The sequence below is a fragment of the Agelaius tricolor genome, unplaced genomic scaffold (genome assembly GCF_023055355.1).
Source record: "Agelaius tricolor isolate 1412-34295 unplaced genomic scaffold, bAgeTri1.0.p SCAF_4, whole genome shotgun sequence".
Taxonomy (NCBI): Eukaryota; Metazoa; Chordata; class Aves; order Passeriformes; family Icteridae; genus Agelaius; species Agelaius tricolor.
In genome coordinates this window covers 6,288,459-6,310,343 of record NW_027269264.1, presented here as the reverse complement: position 1 = coordinate 6,310,343, position 21,885 = coordinate 6,288,459, and the positions used below count along the sequence as shown (strand labels likewise).

At 41.0% G+C, this 21,885-nt stretch overlaps 1 protein-coding gene across 1 annotated transcript in view; it reads left to right on the top strand.

Moving 5' to 3' along the window:
* SNX30 (sorting nexin family member 30) overlaps positions 1-21,885 on the top strand; it is a 52,902-nt gene that overhangs the window by 21,360 nt on the left and 9,657 nt on the right. The window contains exons 2-7 of the mRNA XM_071424442.1: positions 441-629; positions 6,972-7,082; positions 9,808-9,966; positions 12,326-12,521; positions 13,170-13,369; positions 18,943-19,029. Coding sequence (XP_071280543.1) covers positions 441-629; positions 6,972-7,082; positions 9,808-9,966; positions 12,326-12,521; positions 13,170-13,369; positions 18,943-19,029 — 942 coding nt within the window. The remainder of the gene's footprint in view (positions 1-440; positions 630-6,971; positions 7,083-9,807; positions 9,967-12,325; positions 12,522-13,169; positions 13,370-18,942; positions 19,030-21,885) is intronic.

Here is a 21,885-nt window from a genome sequence, read left to right as displayed (position 1 = left end):
GAACTGTTGCCATTTCGCCTGAAACCTGTCTTATAAGGTCTCTTGATTTGCCTAGCTGTTTTGTTTTCAGTCTAGGTTGGCTCAGTCTCACCAGGAAGTGTTGGTTCATCAATGCTGTCGTTCCTTAGGAACTGAAAGCAGGTTGTGCTGTACTTAGGGAAGGTATATTGGTAATGTGCTTTATCCTCAGCTCAATGCTTGAAGACTTTAGTTTGTTGCCCAAGTGTCCTGGAAGAGGGTGGTCCTTGGGGATGCTGAAACAAACAACCCTTATAATATATCAGAGAGAGGGTGGTCCTTGGGGATGCTGAAACAAGCAACCCTTATAATATATCAGAGAAGCTTGTCTGTGGTGTCTTTGAAAATACTATGTTTTACCTTGAGTCTGTTAAGCTTATTAAAAACTTCCTTTTTTTTTTTTTTTTTTCTCTCCAATACAGGATCTCAGCCTGCCCAATGGCACACCTGTGGACACTTCTAGCCCGGCCTCCTCCTCATCTCTCCTCAACAGACTGCAGTTGGATGATGACTTGGATGTGGAAACTAGAGACCTCTTTGTTACTGTTGATGATCCCAAAAAACACGTGTGCACAATGGAGACGTATATTACATACAGGGTTACAACAAAGGTATGAAGCAATATTCTCTTTCCTAGTACTTCCTTCTTTGTGGAATAACTGGAGGTCATGCTGGATATTCACATCTTGCACTGTTTTCCTATCTTAAGGACAAGAACTGAGTGTCTTTTGGTACCTTGTGAATGTGTTGAAGATGATGACTTTTCTTAGCACAACTTATTTCAGTGTCTGAAATTGTGGAAAAAGCTTTTAACATGTCAACGTAGGTTTATTATTTTTTTGTCTCTGACTCCTAAGAATCAGAGTAAACTTGCAAGGCCAGTTTCTTTCATTAACTTCACAGTTTGTTCATTTAAGTAATCTGACACTCACTTGGTTTGAGTTCCCTTAAGGTGAATGTGCCTTGTTACTCGTTCACTGTTAATCATCTCACTTTTTGTGTCTATCCTTTTCTGAAATGCTTTAAGCTTGTTGCTGGAAGTGTTTTCTACATTTCCTCTGTTATCCACTAAAATCATAGTCTTGATCCTCAGCTGTAAACTAGCTTTCATGCAGTTGCTGGTTCAGATAGCTCTACAGCTGATAATAAAATGAAGAAGCCTGGGAATGCTGCTGCCAACCAAAAGTGTCTGGAGATTATTTCAGCACCTGTTGCAGTTCAGTCATGAATGTAATCTATATATATTTATATGAAAAGTGATCTGAAAAGTCCACTACATTCACAGCTGAAATATTGATTCCTCTTAACTAATTCATTCTTATTATAATGAGCTCCTAGGTGATGTTGACATCTGCTTTGGGCACTTGTAGTTACCAAGGCAAAAGGTGTTTAGTAACATTACTGGTAATATACCTGATATATTTGTCCAGAAAGATTAACATACCTCCAGCCCACTTAGATGGCAGTATGTACTGGAGCAAATATTTTCCATGGAGATAAGGAACCTTTACAGGCCACAGATAATTTTTTTCCAAATGTCCACTTCAAAGTTTCACTTTCAGACTGCACAGGACAAAATGGAGTTTCTCCAAAATAGTAACTATCTCTTCCTGCACATTTAACACAGCTCTGTCATTCATTTTTACTCTTAACAATTTTAATCTTGCAGGAAACACTGTATCTTTTTTTAGTTGGAGCAGTTTAGCCTTCAGCTATTACTTCATCAGAAGGAATAGGAACCACAAAATAAAATGCATCTTCCCACAGAGAAATGGCTAAAATTGGCTAATGTTGTTTCTCTCTTAAATTAAGATTCAAATTATTCTGCCAATATAAAATATTTCTATATAGCGGCACCCTAATAATGTTCCTATGCTTGGAAATCCTAATGTTCAAGGGTTCATTTTCTTTTTAAAGCAGAACTCTGAAACATGGCCAAGGTCTTTACCATATTTAGATCAGAAGTATTACCAAACTGTGTCTCTTTTCTTATTTAAAAAATAATTCTATACTTCTGATTTTGATGTCTACCTACCTGTCTGTTAATACTTGTTTTATTTTGGGTCTCATTTAGCACATGAATCTGCTATATCATTCCATTGCAATGCAGTTAAGAAACTGAGTAAGTTGTTCTTCTGAATCATCATGAAATCCTCATCTATTTAGTTTTATTATTTGTGGAAACTTCTGGTTAATCTCTAGGGTCAGAACCTCTAGGACTATCTAGGACTATCATTGTTCGAGACTTAACAGTATTAATGAATGAGTTACATTCTTGCCCTACAAACAAGGTGTCTTCGGTGACAAGCTAATTGCCAATTAGCCATTGAATCTGCAAGCAGTAATTAAACATGGCAAAAAAGCTGCACAAGAATAATCCATGGAGTGAGATGAGGAGCCTTCGCAACACCTCCCTTGTAGCCTTGCAGGAAAGAAATTTGAGGCCTCTCTGGTGACTCTGAATGAGGAGGCAGGGACAGCTGGGTTTTTTTCCTTTACTGGAGAATGCTTCTGGAACCTCAAAGGTTTGGATAAACATAGGTCATAGAATGAGTTATTCTGAAGACTGAAAAGCAGCATCACCAGGGGAGTTGCTAATTCTGTAATGTGTGGTTGTGACAGAATATCACTGTAGGGAAGAGTGTGGACTGATCACAGTCTCATTTGTGTTGTGTGGGGTTTTTTTTCCCTCTTTGTTTTTACAGGTCCTTCATTCTAATAGGAAAAAAAATGTCTTGCAGTATGCCCTGTGCTTTTCATCTCATACCTTTGTCAGCAGGTGGTGGTGACTGAGGAAGGGTCAAAACATTGGCTTGCAAAGGAAGACATAAGAGTTTACTTGATCCTGATTGTGTACCTGTTTTCACAGCTCCCTAGCTGTGAATGCCAGGTAGCATTCCCTAGCCTGTCTTGTGGATGAACACATTTAAAGAATGTAATGGTAATCCTCCAGCTAACAAGAAAGTGATTCAGGACTGACTTCTTGATTCTCTCATATCCTGTGTTCATCTTGCTAATGCAGTTACTAATGCAAGTTAGTAAGCAGTTTCCTTACACAGGGCGGCTAGTGAAACTGTAAAGGTAGGTAGAAGTTGTGATGGAACTTAATGGGTCATGACTGTGATGATTGAAGTCTCTGTGTGTCCTTCAGATAGATGGAGGTGCATTTTAGGGAGACTTTACCAAACAGAGTTCTTTTTTAGGAAGAAAGAGGAAAGTAAAGCTTGACCATATGTTATGTAGTCACCTATCCTAAGAAAACATAAATAAGTGTACTTCTAACTTCACTTTCATTGTACTTTCTAGGATGGCAAGGCCTTCTTCTGTGCCTTTTCCCATGGAGGTCTGAACAGCTGAGTGCCATTGCTCAGAGTCATGCAGTTGCTCTGCAGGCTTGAAGGGAGAGTCTTTCAAACCAGTCAGTACTAGCCATTGGACCAAGTGGAGGTCTTGTTTTCACTTTCCTGTCCTTCTCATGCTTCCATGAGATTAGTTGAACACATGAAACAGCTTGATTCCCTAGAGAGGAGCAGGTAAAAGTGATATGAAGTCTTTTTCAAGGCTAAACCGTTTGAGGCAAAAAGAAATACTGGAGTGCTAAGAATACCAGCCTTCTTCCCTTCCCCCTCTCTGTCATTCTCCTCTTTTCCTAGCTGAAGATGTTGCCTCAAACTTAAATAGTGGCATGGAGGGGAATCTGCAGTCAAGTCTGGTGAGTTAGAGAGTAGAACTAGGGTACAAAAATATTTTTGTCTTGTTATCACAGGCTAGCTTCAGGTTTGGCTGTTAACTCCTTCCAAGGAAGACAAGAATCTTATGCAAGACCAAGACAGGTGATTGCCTTAATACTGCCTCTAGTCAAAACCATTCCAGCAATTGAGGTAAAAGTGTCTGTAACTGTCTGCTTTCCAGAAAGTAAAACTGAGCCCAGAGTGTTGCAGTGCTGACTTAGTGGAACTGTGCTGGAATTTTCAATAAGTTCCTGGAAACATCTTGCCCATTATTTTTTGTGAGGTTGACATCTGCCATGTAAGTTTCTCAGGTTCCTTTGGAAAAGACACATGTCCTTGCAAGATGAGATTTATAAATCTTGCTGAGAAAGCAGGAGGAATTTAACTGTGTTGAAAACATAGGTGCTTTACTTGTTGTCTGCTATGGAAATATCCCTGCTCAACCATCCAGGATCCACTCTGGCAGGCACTCTTGCACCACCTGAGCTGGACCAAAGGCCTCTTCCCAGCTATGCCCCCTCACACAGTCACACCAGGTTTCCATCCCTAGGTTTTCCATAGCAGTCTCGAACGTCCCAACCATTAAAATCATTTCATCACAGCACAATTGCAAACAAACAGCTCGGGCTGGTGTCTCTGGGGAGGGACCCAGAACAAAGGAACCCCTGGGCTTTTATCCCCTCACCAAGCATGGGAAGGTCTGGGACCGTTGGCTCCTGCCATGTCCCAGTGTCCGGCCCCCTGGCTGGGCCACAGGTCCCCGGGCCCTCGTGTGCCCAGGGTGGGCTCTTCAGGGCCTCTTTCCCTGGGCTGCCCCAGCCTGAGCTTAACCTGCAGCTCCCACTGCAGCTGCACCCTGAGCTACCTCAGTGAACATGTTCCTCAGTGCTGCTTCGACAGTGGCGGGATCCTCCTTCCTCTTTTGTGCAATCTGGAAGAAATAACTTGGGCTAAACTAATGAAGAGTTTGATCTGAGATCCAAATTCTTTCAGCATTAGCGACGTTTCATTAAAACCTTGAAGGGCCTTTATGTTCTGCCCAAATAGTCTTTGAAAAGCTTATTTGCTGTCTAGATTTCATAACCTTTACAGTAAACACTGAAATGTTGCTGCTGTATTTTCATCTCAGTGGAAAAATGTGATATATGGAAAACTTTGCACTTCTGCTTGTAAAGTAAAGGCAACAAGAGCAGTTTGGTAGAGGTGAGCTATAGCTAATGTATGGTTTGTGTACTGGGACTTAACCCTGCTTTCCAACTCCTAGGCAGTCCTATATGGTTTTCCTTAACTGTTAGCAGCATAGTGGTTAATAAGCTTCTCAGTGCTAACAGATGGGAGACTTTACCTTCATTCTCATGCTGCAGGATAAGACACTGTACTGTGTAGCCATTCTGATTACTCTCATTCACTCACTATGTGATCTCTTAAAATGCCATTGGGCAGTGACAGCCAGTTAACAGAAGGTCTGCCTTCTACTGAATTACTACTGCCTCATCACAAGCTTTTTTTTCCCTTTCTTTTATTTATAGATGGCTTTATATTTAAAGCCATTTATATTTATTTATTTTTATTTATTTTCTTTACTATAGCTTTATATTTAAAGCCATTCATTCTCTTACTCCAAACAAGTGAAAATGATTCAAATGAAGTCTCAGAAGTCACATTCATAGTGTGGCACTCTTTGATGTTAAATTAGCTGGTGTTACTCTGAGAAGTGCATAGCTGAGTAAAGCACAGATCTGCAGTGGATATTGGGGTCTTGGTAGTCCCTCATCTACAAACAAAACTGCTCCAATTCATGAAGATTCTTTATGTTAATCCATGGACTAACCTCTATATTGCTTATTATGGCTAGCAGGTCAAAGAAGGGAGGAGCTGATCCTGATTTATTTTTCTGTCTGTGCCTTCCTTTACTAGAATCCAAACAATTTTATAGGTAATGACACATCAGCTTGCTGCTTACAGTATTGTAGACCTACTGTGCTGTTGATACCATATTGAGGCTCCTGAGTTCACCCTAGAAAGAGATTTCATATATAGAACTTTTACAGGATCCCCAGTGGTGATTGGTAGGAGTAAAATGCAGCAATTGAAGAGGTAAAGTCATTCAGAGAGCAAGTGAAGAGGTGGATGACGTTTAAAGGCTGCTACTGGCTGGGACTAGCAAAGCAACCAGGTGCTGGACTCGATGCCAGCTCAAGGCTGGAGTTGCCGTGTATTCCTCAGAGTGTGCTGGGTTTGATGCCTGGCTGCAGGCATGTAGTGTGCTGGCACTGCAAGCCATGCATTGCAAGGTGGACATAATGCTGCAAGTAACTGAAGTATAGCTGCCTGTGCTTCTCAGAGGGACATAACTACAAGGGCCATCTACCTTCTAATCAGGGCTGCTGCAATGCCAGGCTCTTCAGCAGACACTCCTAGTTGGTACACGGTTTCACGAGTGATTTTAGGCAGTTGCAGTACATGCTGTGCAAGCAGCCCCATACAGTCAATCAACCTTCCAGGTTATGGACTCTTCAAAGACTGGATAAAACACTTGCCAGCAGTTTATCTGCATACTTATTTTTTTCCCCTCAAACTTGTAGTGACCTTGCCCTAAAGAAGGAAAAGTTTAATTTAATGTACTAATATATCTAATTGGACATACACATAAGCAGACTTGTTTCTTCATCTTGGAAGTCAACAAAAATGGTCCATCAAACCTTGCGGTAGCTTATATTCTCATCTTTTCACCTTGGAGTGTGATAAGCCCATCAGTCTTAGAATACAAGACAGTGGTGAAACACTTTTTCACCTGTGGATAGTGCATGTCATAGAATAAACAAATCAGTAAACACCTTTACTTTTAATTCTTGATGGTTAAAATAGTCTTGTCCTCGCAATGAATATCTCATACAGTCTTTGCAATCTTGTAACTACCAAGAGAGTTATGTGGTGCACAGTGCTTCTGCTCTACAGACTTCTACCATGATGAGGGCAGAACATGTAATGAACTTCAAATAGATCTTAACACATCAGCTCTAAGCAATCATTTTTCATATTGCTACTTTTCCACTGCTTGGAAGACCAGGGGATCTTTCTCTCATGCTGGCTGCAAAATTTTGGGGATTAACACCCCCCTGCAAGGCTTGTCTGGCTTCACCCTTGCCAGAGATGGCTGTACTGCATTTGCTGCTAAGCTCTGAAGTTGCTGCACACTAATTATATCCTGTTCTTTTCCAGACCACACGAGCAGAATTTGATTTGCCGGAGTATTCTGTCCGTCGGCGGTACCAAGACTTCGACTGGTTGAGAAACAAGCTGGAAGAGTCTCAGCCAACACATCTTATTCCCGTAGGTACTAAGCAAGAATCTGCTGTTAAGGACAGTTGTGCATCTGTCTTCCAAGGGTAATATTTGGATGCAATGTGTCTAGGTTTAAAAAACAGTACTTTATTCTGTTTCGCTTCCCGTTCCTGACTAGTTAGGAAGCTTAGGCTTTCCTTGAGTGGCACACCTGAGAGGTAAGCTTTGTCAACCTCCCGCAGGGCAATACATGTGCTGACTACAGTAGCTGTGACATAAATAGAATACATTTAATCTGTTTACTCAATTATTACATCTGTATTTCAAAGTATCTAGGAATTATGAAAAGCCACAGGTACTTCAGGTTCTAGTCTCAGTTTTCAAGATGGCCTTTTGAGCTGGTTTTACAAAGTAATTTAAAACTGCTTGTGCAAACGTTTAATAGCACTGACATGTAATAGCACTGACTTGGAAGTCTCAGCCTCTGGTTTGGTAGCTATTGCATGCCTTCAGTAGGTAGAAGCTTGCCTAATAAGATTAGCTAAACTACTGCACCCATTGTTGCTGAAACTGGTGATCTGACCACCTTATTTGATGTGAGGTTAGTACTACCTTATACGTAGGTATAGGAAACCTTTGAGATCACTGCCTTCAGTCCTTTTAAACAAAGACATTTAAAAAGCCCCGCAGGAATTGAATTGGCAGGAAATAGCAACACTACTAGCATACTTTAGCTTGCCTGGGGTGGGTGATGGGGTGGAAGTTTCTCTGCCCTCCCTCCCTCAGCAAGGAGTAGGCTGTGTGAGAAGTATTGTTAGGTTGCTCTATGGTTGAGCGCTGTTTAAGTCCTTAATTATGCTAGGACTTGCCTCAAGTGGAATAATAGCTGAGTGTTTCAGAGATAAGAAGTACTTCACAAAATCATGTGACACCACTAACTTCCAGCAAATATGTTTAGTGAACAGTAGTGAAAAGAAAGACAGTGAGCTTGAGAGCATAAGGTGGAGGCATGTGTAATGTCTTAAATGCTCATACTGTTTTCTCACGTCCCATTCTCTGAACAGCTGGAACAATCACAATTCAGCTTCTGCTTCTTGGGTACACTAATAGGCAGCCAGTTCTGCCTGAAGCCTGCAAGGCTGTAAATAATAGTCGAGTAGCAGAAGGTGAGTCATAGCTGGGGAATCAAGCTGCTTTGCTCCTACCAGGAATTTGTTGCAGACAGAACAGAAAACTTTGCATGAGTAGCTGTAATACTGGACATGGAACTGGCTGTAGAACAAGCCAGTATCTTAGGTGCATTTGTTCTAGAAAATCTGGAGGTAAAAGGATGTGCTGTTAATAAGGGAGATAAAGGATTTTGTCTGTTTATGCACAAGTTAGCAATTACAGAATCCCCTGATAATCTCCTTCATGTGGGATATGGTAGGGAGGTTGCTGAATGTTTTATGTATTTATTGTCTAGAAATAGATGAGGTATAGAAGCTAAAGGTGGTTTCAGATGCACTGGCTCAAGTGTTTTCTGAAAAGATGTTTCAAGACAATCTAAGACTATCTGTATTTATAATTATAGATACTGGAATCCCTAAAAGCCTTCTGTTTTAACAAATTATCAAAAGGGAGTTGTCTTCCTAATCTCAATATAGTGATTCTGCCTAAAATCTTGCTGTAGCAAATGATAATGTCTTATCAGTGCAGTGTGTCATGACAGCCTACACTTGGAAGTCAAAACTAACCTCACTGTGAGTTCCTCTTCATCTCTTCAGTTTCTGATATTACTTCTTTTTAAAAGATCTGAGACATTCTAATATTTTCTTTCAAAAGACAGTAAACTGATCTCAGTTCTGTCTCTAGACTACAAAGGTAAAGCACAATTTTAAAACTTATATTAATCTTGAAGTCTATGCTGTCTGGACAGAACAAAAGCATGAAATTAACCATGCATCAGCTTAAAAAGTTACCTTTCATCCAAAGTGGTACTGTGTATTCTGTAATCCAAGTGTAACAGGGGGGACTGTATAACTAGCAAGTCTGGAGATAGTCTGGGCTTACATGTCAAACTGAACTGCAGAGATGAACTGCAAAATAGTAAGATGTAAAAGTGAATGTATCATCAGGCTTTTGTCACTTACAGAAACATACCCAGGAAAGTCAGCTGTGATAGATGACCAGGTGTACTCGCTCACACTTCAGAAAAGATCCAGCCATTTTCTGTGTCAAGTCCCTGGTTTGGTTTTGCTCAGTGTTCTCACTAAGGCTGTTGGCCTTTTACAGGAGGGCCCTGTTCAAAAGCTCTAAATTGTTCATAGAGGGTTTGTGGGAAGTAGAATTGTGCAATTTTCTGAGTTTCCTGAGGCTGGGCAGCCTTGCTTCAGCACTGGCTGGTGGCGGGGGTGGTGGTTATGTGTGCTTCTGTTATAAATAGCATGCAGCTCTTCTGGCATCTCTTCAGAGCTGGATCTTGAATATGGATAGCAGTAGGGAGAACAATCTAAGCTATGCTACAAGTATTTAGTGTGAGTACTGTTTGACTTCCCTGGTGTGTCTCTCAGCTGAAGCCATTCAGTAGAATGGCTAGCTTTAAGCCAGACCAGCTTAAGGATAATTTTGAGCACAGCTTGCATCCCATCTGATGCATGGTACCTGTTCACAAACACAATGTTTCAGTTCCTGTCAAGACTGGAATTTGATTGCTTTGTTTATTTCCAAATTTCCAAAACAGAAGCAAGTTTTTGGTCTTTTGAATCTTGTACTGTTTGCTTATCTCTGACAGCCTCTTCCTGAAAAATTTGTGGTGAAGGGTGTTGTTGATCGCTTTTCGGAAGAGTTTGTGGAGACAAGGAGGAAAGCGTTAGACAAGTTCTTGAAGAGAATAACTGATCACCCAGTGTTGTCTTTTAATGAGCACTTCAACGTCTTTCTCACAGCTAAGGTAAGCCAGTAACTTTCGAATACAGTTGTTGACCTTTGCAGTCCCTTCTGAAATGAGGGTAAAAAGGCATTAACAAAACTACATGAGCAGATCAGAGCTTCCACTTCCTCCAGAGGGTTATTGGGCACTCTGACTATTGTGTGTGACAGACCCTTGTGTGTGACAACAGTATGGGTTCCCTGTGCTTGAAGGGAAGAGGAATCCTCTCTGCAGATTGATAAATTGAATTCTCCAGACTTTCTTGTTTTGTAGCATGTAATCCTATTATGCAAGAGAGAATAAAAATTCAGAAAACTGTAGACTTTAAAATCCTCTTTTGGGGAGGAGGGAAGGGGGAGAGGAAGAAGAGTCTCCCTTGCACAAAAGCTTATGAATTTCTTGACTTTTTATCTTGTCTGTTCTTTTTATACTGCTTGCACTTGATGCCCTCAAAACTAAGCATGGAGGCCTCATTCTTGTTTGTTCTCAGCCAACAATTTCATGCATCTCTTCTGCATGACTCATGCAGGAATAGTGCAATTTTCTTTGGCTTTCTTTAGAACTGCATTCCAAATAAGACTAGGAGGACTTGCAGCTATGCTTGGGTTTTACCAGATAGGTGAGAAGTGCTGTAAAGGTATGCCCTTCCAAAGTCACATTAATCTAGCTCACTTAAATGTGATGTTTGAGCTCACTTCAGGTTCATGCTTCGCTTGCTGTTAATAATCAAATTCCAGTGTTTTTATTTCCCCTCCATGGTGAAATTAACCACTGAAACAAGCCAGAAATGCAGAATTTGTTTAAATGTCTTATAGCTAGTTCCTCTTTTGATCTGTCCAAACACAATGCAGCTTTCTTAGCTGCTCTATTTGTCTTCTGCCATCCCTGCAAAATGAATGTCAAGGGCTTCATCCTCTGCTTTAGGAAGAGTTTGCCTTGAGATTACAGAGCATCCTGGGGAAAGGATGCCTGTTCTGCTGAATGGTTCTAATGTTTGAACCTGGTCTAGTGGAGCAGTGAGGTGTCAGTTCAGTGTACTAGGATTTCAGAATTTAGTTACTACAGGAAGTTGTAAGATCACCTCCTGGTTGAAGAAGAGAGACCAATGTTTCTTCATATTCCCTCTTTGGACCTGTAACATACCAGAATGCTTGAGAGAGTGAGTGAATAATTTTGAGTTCAAGGATCTTTTCTGATGCCTGCTTGTAGCTCATACTGATGACATGTGGAAAGAAAAAATCAAATTGCATTTAAATGCAAACATAATTGAAAATTACACTAACTGCTAAGACGTCAGGTTTTCTTAATCAGGCTTACATTTGACTTACATTAAGTACTGGGAAGGAATACCATAGTACATGTTTTGAAGATGGCTATTTTTTTATTTGTTTTTTGGGTTTTTTTTTTAAGAAAAAACTTTAGTCTCTTAAGCTTTTAGTCTCGTCTGTAGTAATACGTCTGAATTCTTGATCTCTACAGCCTACTTGGTCTGAACACATCTCTTCCTCAGGCTCTATAGGACAACCAAACTATAGCTCCTGAGTCTGTTTTGAGATGTTGAATACTGACCTCTGCTGGAAGAAATAAAACGAAACATTGTCAGCGTTTTGACTAACTAAAACCATTTTTTTCTGGTGTACTGTTAAGGTGAAATCCCATGAAAATTGTAGAGTAGCAGTCTTGTTAGCATAGATAATCTGAAAGTTGGTTTATGCAAATGTGTAAAGGAGTGAGAAGGAGGTTTACACTTTCTGTGCAGCAATATGGATGCATCTGACCCAGCCTGAGCTACAGTCTCTCTTGCAGAGAAGTTTTGCTGGTCTCCTCACGCTGCATTTTTTCTGCTTGCAGTCTTCACCTGCCTCCTGTTTGACCACAGAACTGGAGTGAGGAGGCTGCTTACCAAATAGGTGTGCAGTGTGTAGCTCTGTAGTAGGTCAGTAGAGCCAGCTGGTGCATCTGATTAATACCGGTATTGTACTGGTATTGACTTAGAAGTATGTGTAGATGAATGATGTGAAATGTTTTGGTGGAACCAGAACTGTTAATAAGCTTGCTTCCCTGGTGAGAGTACAGGAAAATGGGAAAGTATGGCCATATGCAAAGTTGGCCTACTTGTTTATTTCTAATGTACTTCATACTATTCTCCTGGATAATTTATCTCCATGGAGCCTTGAAGCTGTGCTCAACTGTACTGCTTGTAGAAAGCCTTTGTTCAAGGCTGTGTGTCAGATGTAATCTGTTGCTTTCACAAGATTTGATCTTGACTGTAAAGTATTCTTCACTGTATTAATATTTAAACATATAAGTGAGTATTCCTAAACATATTCTTTTTTGTTTCTTTTTTGTTGTTTGTTTGTTTGTTCATTTTAATTCCTAGGATCTTAATGCCTACAAAAAGCAAGGAATGGCTTTGCTGTCAAAGATGGGGGAGTCTGTCAAATACGTTACAGGAGGCTACAAATTAAGAAGTCGGCCACTGGAGTTTGCAGCCATTGGGGATTATCTGGACACATTCTCTCTAAAGCTTGGTACCATTGATAGAATAGCACAACGGATCATCAAGGAACAGCTGGGTAAGGAGACAGGATGTTCCATCATAATACTCCAGTCTGAATGTTCTGTGTCTTATTCTGGGTGATATAATGATAATAACAATTTGTGTTGATGATTCTGGCCTGTAATAAGTCACACACAGGGCAAAATCTAATGCCTGTTCCAGATTTTAGAAAGGCCCAAAACACAGTAACACAGTATCTGATATTAGCTCAATTTAAATCTTGTTTTAAAGTTGAGTAATTTTTTGAAAGATTTCTGGAGTAATTTTTTGAAAAATTTTTGAAAGATTACAGGTGGGATAACCTGTAGATTCCACCTGGAGGAATACAAATGGAATTCCTAGATGAATACAAGCTTTACGAGTCTGTCTTAGTAGAGTTAGGTTTTACGTATGTTTAAAAAACTGACCTTGGCTACTGCACAGGTGCAAGAATCTTTGTATTGGAAGTCTGTAGGAATCATAAGTTAAGAAAGAGACAACTTGAACCTGTCACCTGTGCAGCCACAGAGCTCTATTAAGTCTATTAAGAAGCTAATGTAAGCGTTGACTCCCTGTGGGGATTAATGTTATTCAAAATTTGTGCGTGATTTCACCTATTTTGTGTTTGCTCATCTTTGTGCCTTGCTCTTATTCTGTAATCTATTTTTTCATCTGCCTCTTGTAGAATACTTGGTGGAACTACGAGAATATGGACCTGTTTATTCAACCTGGGGAGGGCTGGAGGTTGAGCTATCAGAGCCACTGGAAGGAGTGTCTGCCTGTATTGGGAATTGCTGCACAGCTCTTGAAGAACTCAGTGAGGACATGACAGAAGACTTCCTGCCTGTGCTTAGGGAATATATATTGTATGCTGAGTCCATGAAGGTAAAGAGAGCCCTGTGGCAGAAAGCGCTGTCGTGTTTGCCTGGAATTAGCAAGTTCATTTGTTTTGAACAGTGAGAAAAGGTGGTCATGGGAAAAGTGGGGAAGTAATACATTAAGTAGGAGGATATTTTCATAGTCAAAACACAATTAGGTATGTTTAATAGCAGGGTACTGCATGAATAGCATTATCTGTCTGCTCTGCTCTTCAATCAAGCTAGGGTCAATATTATAGGGTGTACACAACATGTGCACCCTACAATAAATAACCAATGAGTTGCCCCTTCATTGGTTTGGCAGGTGATACTCTATAGGAGACTTCCAGTGGCTGCCTAGAATCTCTCTTTGAATTGAAGCTAGTTGTGCTTCAGCTCTTCACTACTTCACTAGAGAGTCACTGTGGGGTCCAACAGGAATTACAGCATTAGCAGTTTATATCACTCGTATGAAGCAGAGTTGGGTGCCTTATTTTAGAACCATGTGTCCAAATGATAGATATTGCTTCCTCTGTCATCCCTATACCCTAGGCATGATATGTCAGTTAAGTTCTGCATACCAAGTAACTGCTTAAAGATGGTATTCTGTGACTCATAATTTTTAAGAACTTTATGTTTTACTGCTTACGCAGACATAATAAAAGCTACTTTAATGTGGGTTTTATTCTCTTGAAGTTATGGAGCGTTGGTAATCAATCACATCTAATGGGGAAAAGAATTACTGAGTTAACTTTACTAAAAAATTATATCCAGGACTTTAGTTTATCCATCAGAGCTTTTCACAACTTGCCTGTGGCACAGTATGTGTGCCATATGTATGTATCAGTCCCACTATGGGGTACTAGCAGACAAGTTCCTTCTGAAGACTTATCATTTGGAACAACTGTTACAAGGCTGTGATATGCACTCCTTTACAGATCTAATAGCCCACCGTAAACTTACAGTCTTACATGTAGTCCTTACTTACATGGTATTCCTTCTCTGTCTTAATGTCATCCTATGCTTCTCAAACTGAGAATTTAAACACTTTCTTGTGATCTTTTCCCAGCTTCAGGAGTTGTACATCTTTGTGTTTAAAGTATTCTTGCAGGTGGCTTTGCACTAATTCTCTGGGTATATTCTTTGCTTTTGTCACCATGGATTTGGCCCCAGCATGAATAAGTTGTATTTTCTCTATGGGTCTATTAACAGTAAAGTATTTCTTGAACAGAGTGAGCTGTAAGAAGCCTTGTCTTGGGATGTTTGGACTGTAGGAATTGGAGGTGGATGGAGTGTGATTATAAATAAACAGAGTGTGAGGCTAGTGATTAAATACTTTAACTCAGAACATCTGGCTTTTGATGCTAAAAATACCTACCAAAGATGGCATCTGAAGGGGCAGGCTGAATTGTGAGAGGTGCTCTTCAAAAATACAGCAGGGGAAATTTTTTTAAGCTGAAAGCCAGGGTTTCTTCAGCTGAAGAGGTACTTTAGGCAGATAATCACCACTCACCACAGGCAGAGCGGCATTACAGACTTGCACCTAGGCTTCCTTTTGGTCTTTTACAGCCCTTTTAGAATGGCACTGTCTCCAAGCCAACACTTACTTTACTGTCTAAAGTACTTGTTCAGCTAAAGAAACCCTTGCTTTTTAGCTTGAACTGTTTAGACTGTTGACTTGACTTTCTAGTGCTCTAAAGAATTACGCTGTTTAGTGTCTGGCTTGGACATCTTATTAGCTTTACTCAGTCTAAAAATTTGGAAATCGAGAACAAAAACTATTATTAGCAAAGACAGACGGTTTGTATTTTCCTTTCTTCTCAAATAGCAAAACTGAACTCTCAGGTTCTACAAAGTGCAGTTTTCTTCTGTTAGAAAACATCAGCCTGTTTCTGTTTCTGAAGTGAGCAGCTACTGAACTGTCCTTGCAGAATCCGTAACGCTAAGTAAGTAACCAAAGTTAGTAAGGAGTGCACCCTTGGAGTGCAGGAGACTTTCTGTTGAAAGGGTGGTCCTCTTCACTAGCAGTGCATTCCTCTTCATCAGCTGCTGTGAGGACTGCTTGTGAGATGAAAGTCTGTTTTGTTCTTTCAGAGCATATCTTTTGCACAGGGTACTTGATGGAAGGTAACTCCTCAGGTACTAGGAGTTCAGTGAAACCTTGCTTTCTTTGTTGTACACTGTACCCCTGGTGTAGGTGTGGGAACATGATCTATAGAGCAGTCATAGCTGAATGTCCCTTGAGTAAGAACTGCCAGATTATTGTCACTGTTCAGAGACAAAGAGGCCTTGATGTCTTCAGGAGCACTGTTGTACCTAAGGAGAAGAGCCTGAGGGAACTGCACCCCAGTAGTTCTGCTTGAATAGAAAATTGGTTGTTTCGAGGGAAGCCTAGCCTCTGGATTTGTTTGAAAGATTTGCAGAACAGGGCAGAAGCTGGTGTTGTGTCCTTGAGTTAAAATGTGTGCTGGTAGTATCTGGAAGAGACCGACCCTTTCCAAATTACTTGCCTTGCTCAGCACTGGTTAGGCCACAACTGTCTTCAGTTTTTATCCCTGCTGCACACAAAAAGATGTGGATAAGCTGAAGAGGGTCTGGAAGAGGACCCGAGATGGTCAAGGGACTGAGAAGACTGCTGTATGAGGAAAGGCTGAGAGAGCTGGGTATGTTCAACCTTGAGGAAGAAGGCTTAGGGAAAATCTTATCACCACCTACTAGTATTTAATGATTGAGTACAAATATGATTAAAGCTCCCTTTTCACAAGAAGACCCATGGAAAAACGGGGACAGTCAGTGCAAATTACTCTTGGGGACATTTTCATTAAACACAAGAGGAGAATTTTCACAATGAGAACAATCATCCTTTTGAATAATGTCTCCAGGGAAGTGGTGGACTCCCCAACACTGGACACATTTAAGATCCAGCTGGACAGGGTGCTGATCCATCTTGTCTTTTGCCAAGAAGGGTAGGATGAGCTAATCCTTGAGGTCTCTTCCAGCCTGGTATTCTGTGGTTTCTATTACATGTCAAGGTGATGTCTCAGTTCCTGGTGCAGCGAGGCCCTTGTCAGCAAACATGGTACCACATTTGCTGATGTACATTGGTGTTGCCCTGGGAGGCATGTGCAGAGGACAAAATCTCCTATACACGATTCAGTGCAGATACTAGGATGTTACATGACTTCTGTTTGCTCAACATTGCTATAAAGGTTTATCATGTGACGTGATCCCCCGGGGTGTTCTTGGACATTACTTTTAAGGCATGTTTAAAGCAAGCACCACACTAGTAGGTAACTGTGTCCTTAAGGGCATGGAGTAACTAGAGATCCTCTTGTGATGTTTAGTCACAGTAGGAAGCTATGGAGTGTGCAAGCAGGATTGAAATTTAAATTTGAGGTAAGAGGCTGATGGCAAGCCCCTGAAAGCTCTGTGTGGGCCCAGGTGGAATGTTTCAACTAAATACAAAATGGTGAAGGACCTGCTGAAACTAGGCTAAGTCTTTCGTGTTAAGATACCACTGGTATAGTTCTGGCCTGAAATAACTGAAGTGTGTTGATTGAGGTTTTTTAGTTTTGAGTTTGGTTTCTTCCAACTTTTTTTTTAAAAAAAACTTTTTTTCCCTCTGAGTGAGGCCTTAATGAGTATTGCATGGTCTGTGGTAATTTTGAGGATACTTGATGCAGAGCTTTTCATAATTGCTGCTAAAGCATCAAGGCATCAATCTAGAACAGAGAGATTGCTTAAAGGTGCCAGAGGAAAATACGAGACAAGTGAAAGGGAGGGCAATATTTTTTTCATTACCTACAGGTCAGCCATTACTGGATACTTAAAACCATATTCACAAGCTCATTATTAGTGGTCCCCAGTAGGTGGACTTGAGCGCTTAAGGGGAATTAAGACACCTGTTCTTTGAATCCAGTTTGCCAATAACTGTTAATCATTGGCTACTCCTGGTAGAGATTCGGCTTCCTGCACTAACTCCAGGCTTCTAAAGGCAAAATACAATTGCTGGAGGCAGTTGTTTTTCACAGAAGAAATTTCAGTTGATTCAGGTTCAAGAGGCAATACAAAGTAGAAATATCTATTAAATCTCTCAGACTTTTGTTGCATTGGTAACCTCAATCACTTAAAGGCCATCCCAGATAGTTGCATAGATTCCAAAAAGAAGGGGCAGTATTGCGGTTTTTCAACCAAACACAACCAGTGGTATGATTCTTCATCCTTTTTGGAACAAAAGGGAGAGTTGAGCTCTTGAAGGTGAATTCTTCAGGTTTGCCCTCTTTTTATTGACTAATCTAATAGTAGCTTTGTGGATGGAGTGCCATTCCCATTTATAATGGATTGAACATCCCTACTCTAGAGCAGCTGCATTGGTGACCTTCTCTTGGCTTAAGAAGGAGGAGAGGGATGATGATTAGTAGATATATGTACGTCCTTAGTTGCTCTTAATTAGATCTAGAGTGGCTGTTAGAGGAGTTACTTTTTTAGAAACATGTTTCAGTAGGCAGCACTGCACATAACTAGTCATGTGTTACGAGCCTTGTCTGGACGTGTTGCAATGAGTAGTTACTACTTGGTGTCCTAATGGGACAATTCCTTCTGGATGTCCGAAGGGAAGACTCAAAGCCAAGTTAGCTGCAAGAGAATTTCAAACTTACAGAGAGTGTTGGTTGACTCCCCTCTGAGCACTTTTAATAATAACTTTGCATGGACAGAGTAATTTAAAAATACGAGTTGTTTCTTTGTGGTGTACCACTTCAGTGTACCTGAAGTGGTAAGTTGCCTGCTCTTGCAGACACGAAGCTGTTTATTTTTTAGAAAGACTAATTCCTGTGGTTCTTTTCAAACTGTAAGATTGTAATATAAACTTGGTGAAGTTCTTTGTGGATATAGTACAAACTAAGGGTAGCATCTTTGCCTCTCTATTTTGAAAATACTCTGTCAATAAGATGTTTACTGCTTGAGAAGCTCTCTCAGGCAGTCCAGTGCTTTTCATGTAAATTGTTCTTTTCATAATTTTATTTTTTTTTTTAATTAAACCAACAACTAACCTCCCCCCCCCCCCCCCCGCCTCCAGCTGATCTAAAATAAAGGCTTGCTTTTGCTCTAACACTGGAATGTGACAGCTTGCTTAAAAGGATTCTGAAGAGTCTTTGCAAGTGAAAAGGGATTTGTAATACCTTCTGTGATGGTCTTCCTGTCTCTTAGCCAATGCTGTTGTCTGTCTGCTGCTTGAGGATATCCAAAACTTTACATTAGTCCTTGTCAGCTTTCATGTTTTTGTTTGTATCCTTTTCATGGTAGTAATAGGTCAACTGATTAATTAAATTTACTTGCTCAGGATTATATTAGTGGTTTCATGATTGCTTCTATATTGCATGCCTCCAGCTTATCCAAATGTTTAATTTTATATGCCCCTGCCAGCAAGTGCTGCTCATTATTAAAAGCTACTCCCTAAATGCTGTAAAACAGGACAGAGTATATCTGGAAGTCTGACTTTGGGCTTACTTAGCACTGAAGATGTATCACTTTAGAGTTTCTTGTGGCCTGGGGGAAAGAACAAGAGGATCCCTTCACAGCTCTCTTTTCTCTTGCCCATAGAATGTTTTGAAGAAAAGGGACCAAGTTCAAGCGGAGTATGAAGCAAAACTGGAAGCAGTAGCCTTGAAAAGAGAAGACCGTCCAAAGGTTAGCACTTAAAATTGCTCTACAAAAACAGTTTGCACTACAATACTTCCTGAAATGAATGGAGAAGCAGAACTTGCTTTTTTCATGGATCTGGGGGCTTCTTTGCAGTTTAAGCAGTTTCTGGCAGAACAGAAATTTGTTGTTGGCAAGCTGGTGTGAAATAAAACCTAAGTATAAATATATGTAACTTGTCTAACAACTTCTGAAGTACTGATCTCTCACAGTTCAGAGCAGGATGACTCTGTAACACTTCAACAACAGACAGCAGTCAGTTGGACTGTTCAGTGACAGGTTAACAAAGCAGTGGTGGAACAGTCCCTGGTGACTCAGCAGTATGCCAGCTCACTGAGTTAAAGTCCTATCCCTGGCACTGTGAAACTGTATTGTTGCAGAACCCTGGGTTTGGCTGTGGAAAACTCCTTATTTTGCCATTTCTGCTAGGGAGCTCTACCTGCATGATGCTGAACAGAGATTGCACCATGCATCACTTGATGACAGGTTTTGGCTGGGCACCATGCAAAAGCAAAGCTGTGAACTGACATGCTTATGCTGCCACCCGCTTCTGCATGAAACACAGTGCAAGAGCCTTTTCTTAAATCATTGCAGCTTTAACTGATGATGGCAATAGGGTTTGTTCCCTTCCTCTGTTTGGAGGTTTTTGGTTTCCCTTGTATTTGTGTTAATAATTAATGGGTGACTTTCCAGTATTATGACTACTATACAATAATGTTCACTCTACAGTAGGTTCACATAATATTTTGAACCTAAGAAACTGAAGAGTATGAGAGCACAGAAATGCTAAAGTGTTTTTCTGATCTTGTGGCTATAAAAATAGTGGTGTACTAGGTGTTTTGTGGTGCTCTTGTATTTGGGTCTACGACGTGTCCCTCTGCTGGCTGGTGTGGTATACACTCTACTTCCTCAGTGTAGCTTTGTATAAACAGGAGCTAGCAGTTTTATCTAGGATGGAGGGAACTAAACCTAGCATATCCAGCAAGCTGGTTCTTAGACATTTCACTGTACCAATCTTGCGCATGTTAAAAGTCCTTTGGATCTCATACCTCGGAGGGATTATTTTGAATAACTTTTGGAATACTTTTTTGCATACTTACATCTTCTCTTCAGAGTATCAGAATATTTTTTGGCAACTGTTTTACCTTTTTGTAACATAAGTAGTTTGTGTCATTTACAAGATGAAGTTGAACAAACTGTGTAGAACTCCTTGCATAGTTCACAAAATACTGTCTGTGGGGTTTTCAGAATCTTTCCAGCTGGAGGATGTGTCATTACCTGTAAGAGCTCAGAGCTGTGCCTAGAAGCATATCTTACATTCAGCAAGGTCTCCTGGCTCTATGACATGCTGGAAACTAAAAGCTGGCAGAGGGCTGCAGTCTCGCTTCCGCGGCCACAGGAGCTGACGGGTGCTGGCTAGCCGCTCCCAGAGTGACCGGTGGAGACCACAAATCCCGCCACTGCCAGGTCCTCTGCGAGAATCCCCGAGTAGTGACTCTGTCTGCGACGTGGTGACGCAGGCGTGAGCAGAACTGCGAAGCACTGAGGTGAAGGAAGGAAGGAGCGGACACGCCTATGGATGCCAAGGCGTTTTACTGACCCAGGCGGGGCCAGTGACGGTGTCAGAGAATGACCGTTGGGGAGGCACTGATAAAGGGGATGGGCGTGACGGGAGGAGACACAAGGGAACCAATGAACGAAGCCCAGGGGAGGAGCGAGGGACACAACTGAACCAATAAGAATGGCACAGGGGAGGGAAAAGGCTCAGGAGACAAATCATATCTTAAGTAAGGGATGATTGACAGAATAAAGTCTCAAAATAAAGGGGGGGTGGTTACAATGATGGACAGCTAACTGGCAGGAGGAACAAACCATTATGAGGGAGAGCATGGGGGGAACCGAGGGCCAAACCATAATCTTAACTTATAAAAAATAACCAACTTTACAATAAAACCCGTATAGAACACACCGTGCTACAGAGGATCATGTTGTGGAATGGCGTTTGTCTTCCTTGGCATATTTGCTGATTTGGTTGAAATTATGTAAAAAGATCCCAAACAAAACTTTAAGAGATCAAAGGCCTTCTTTTAGATCTTGAAAGATAAGCCTATCACTACTTAAAAATCTCTCACTGGAAGACATTCTGGGACTCCTGTGCACATACCCAGCCTGGCATCACAGAGCTCACCAGGCCATTAGATTGTTCTGGCAGTGAGATCAGCCTAGAGCTCAGTGGCCTATGAGTGCAGAAGGCTTGTAGTGCTTCTGTGGCTCTTTGTCAGCAGCTACTGCTCAGAATGCTGAAGCTTACACCAAAAGCCACCATAGTGGCTTACACCGCAGTGTGGGTGGTGTTTACCAGTAGCATCATGGTGTTTGTGTGGTGTCTGCAGCCTTTCAGTTTCTAACATGTGCAGTGGTGAAATGCCTCTCACCCATTTCTGACCCATGCTGGAGCTGATTTTGCAGTAATCTAACCAGCACAATAAAGAATGGGTGTGGTTTTGTTTTAGTGAGATGAAGTTTGCCTCTGATGATCTGTTTTATTCTGTCTACCTCAAGGCTTTGAAGTGTGGTGATCTATGGGAACAGTAAATATGGCAGTGCAGAACTTGAAGTAGAAGGTGGGGGAAAAAGGCCTTGTAATAAATAACTGTTTCCCAAGAGCTAGGAAGGTAGAAATATCTTATGCAAAGATTGGTTGTCTAATTAATGCTGGATTTGTTGTACTTTTGGACCATTTGCTACTTGGTAATGCTGATATAGAAGAGTTTTAAAGTGGACATGCTGTTTGTAATTGAGCACACCAAATTACAGATATTAGGCAAGCTTAGATTTTAAGAG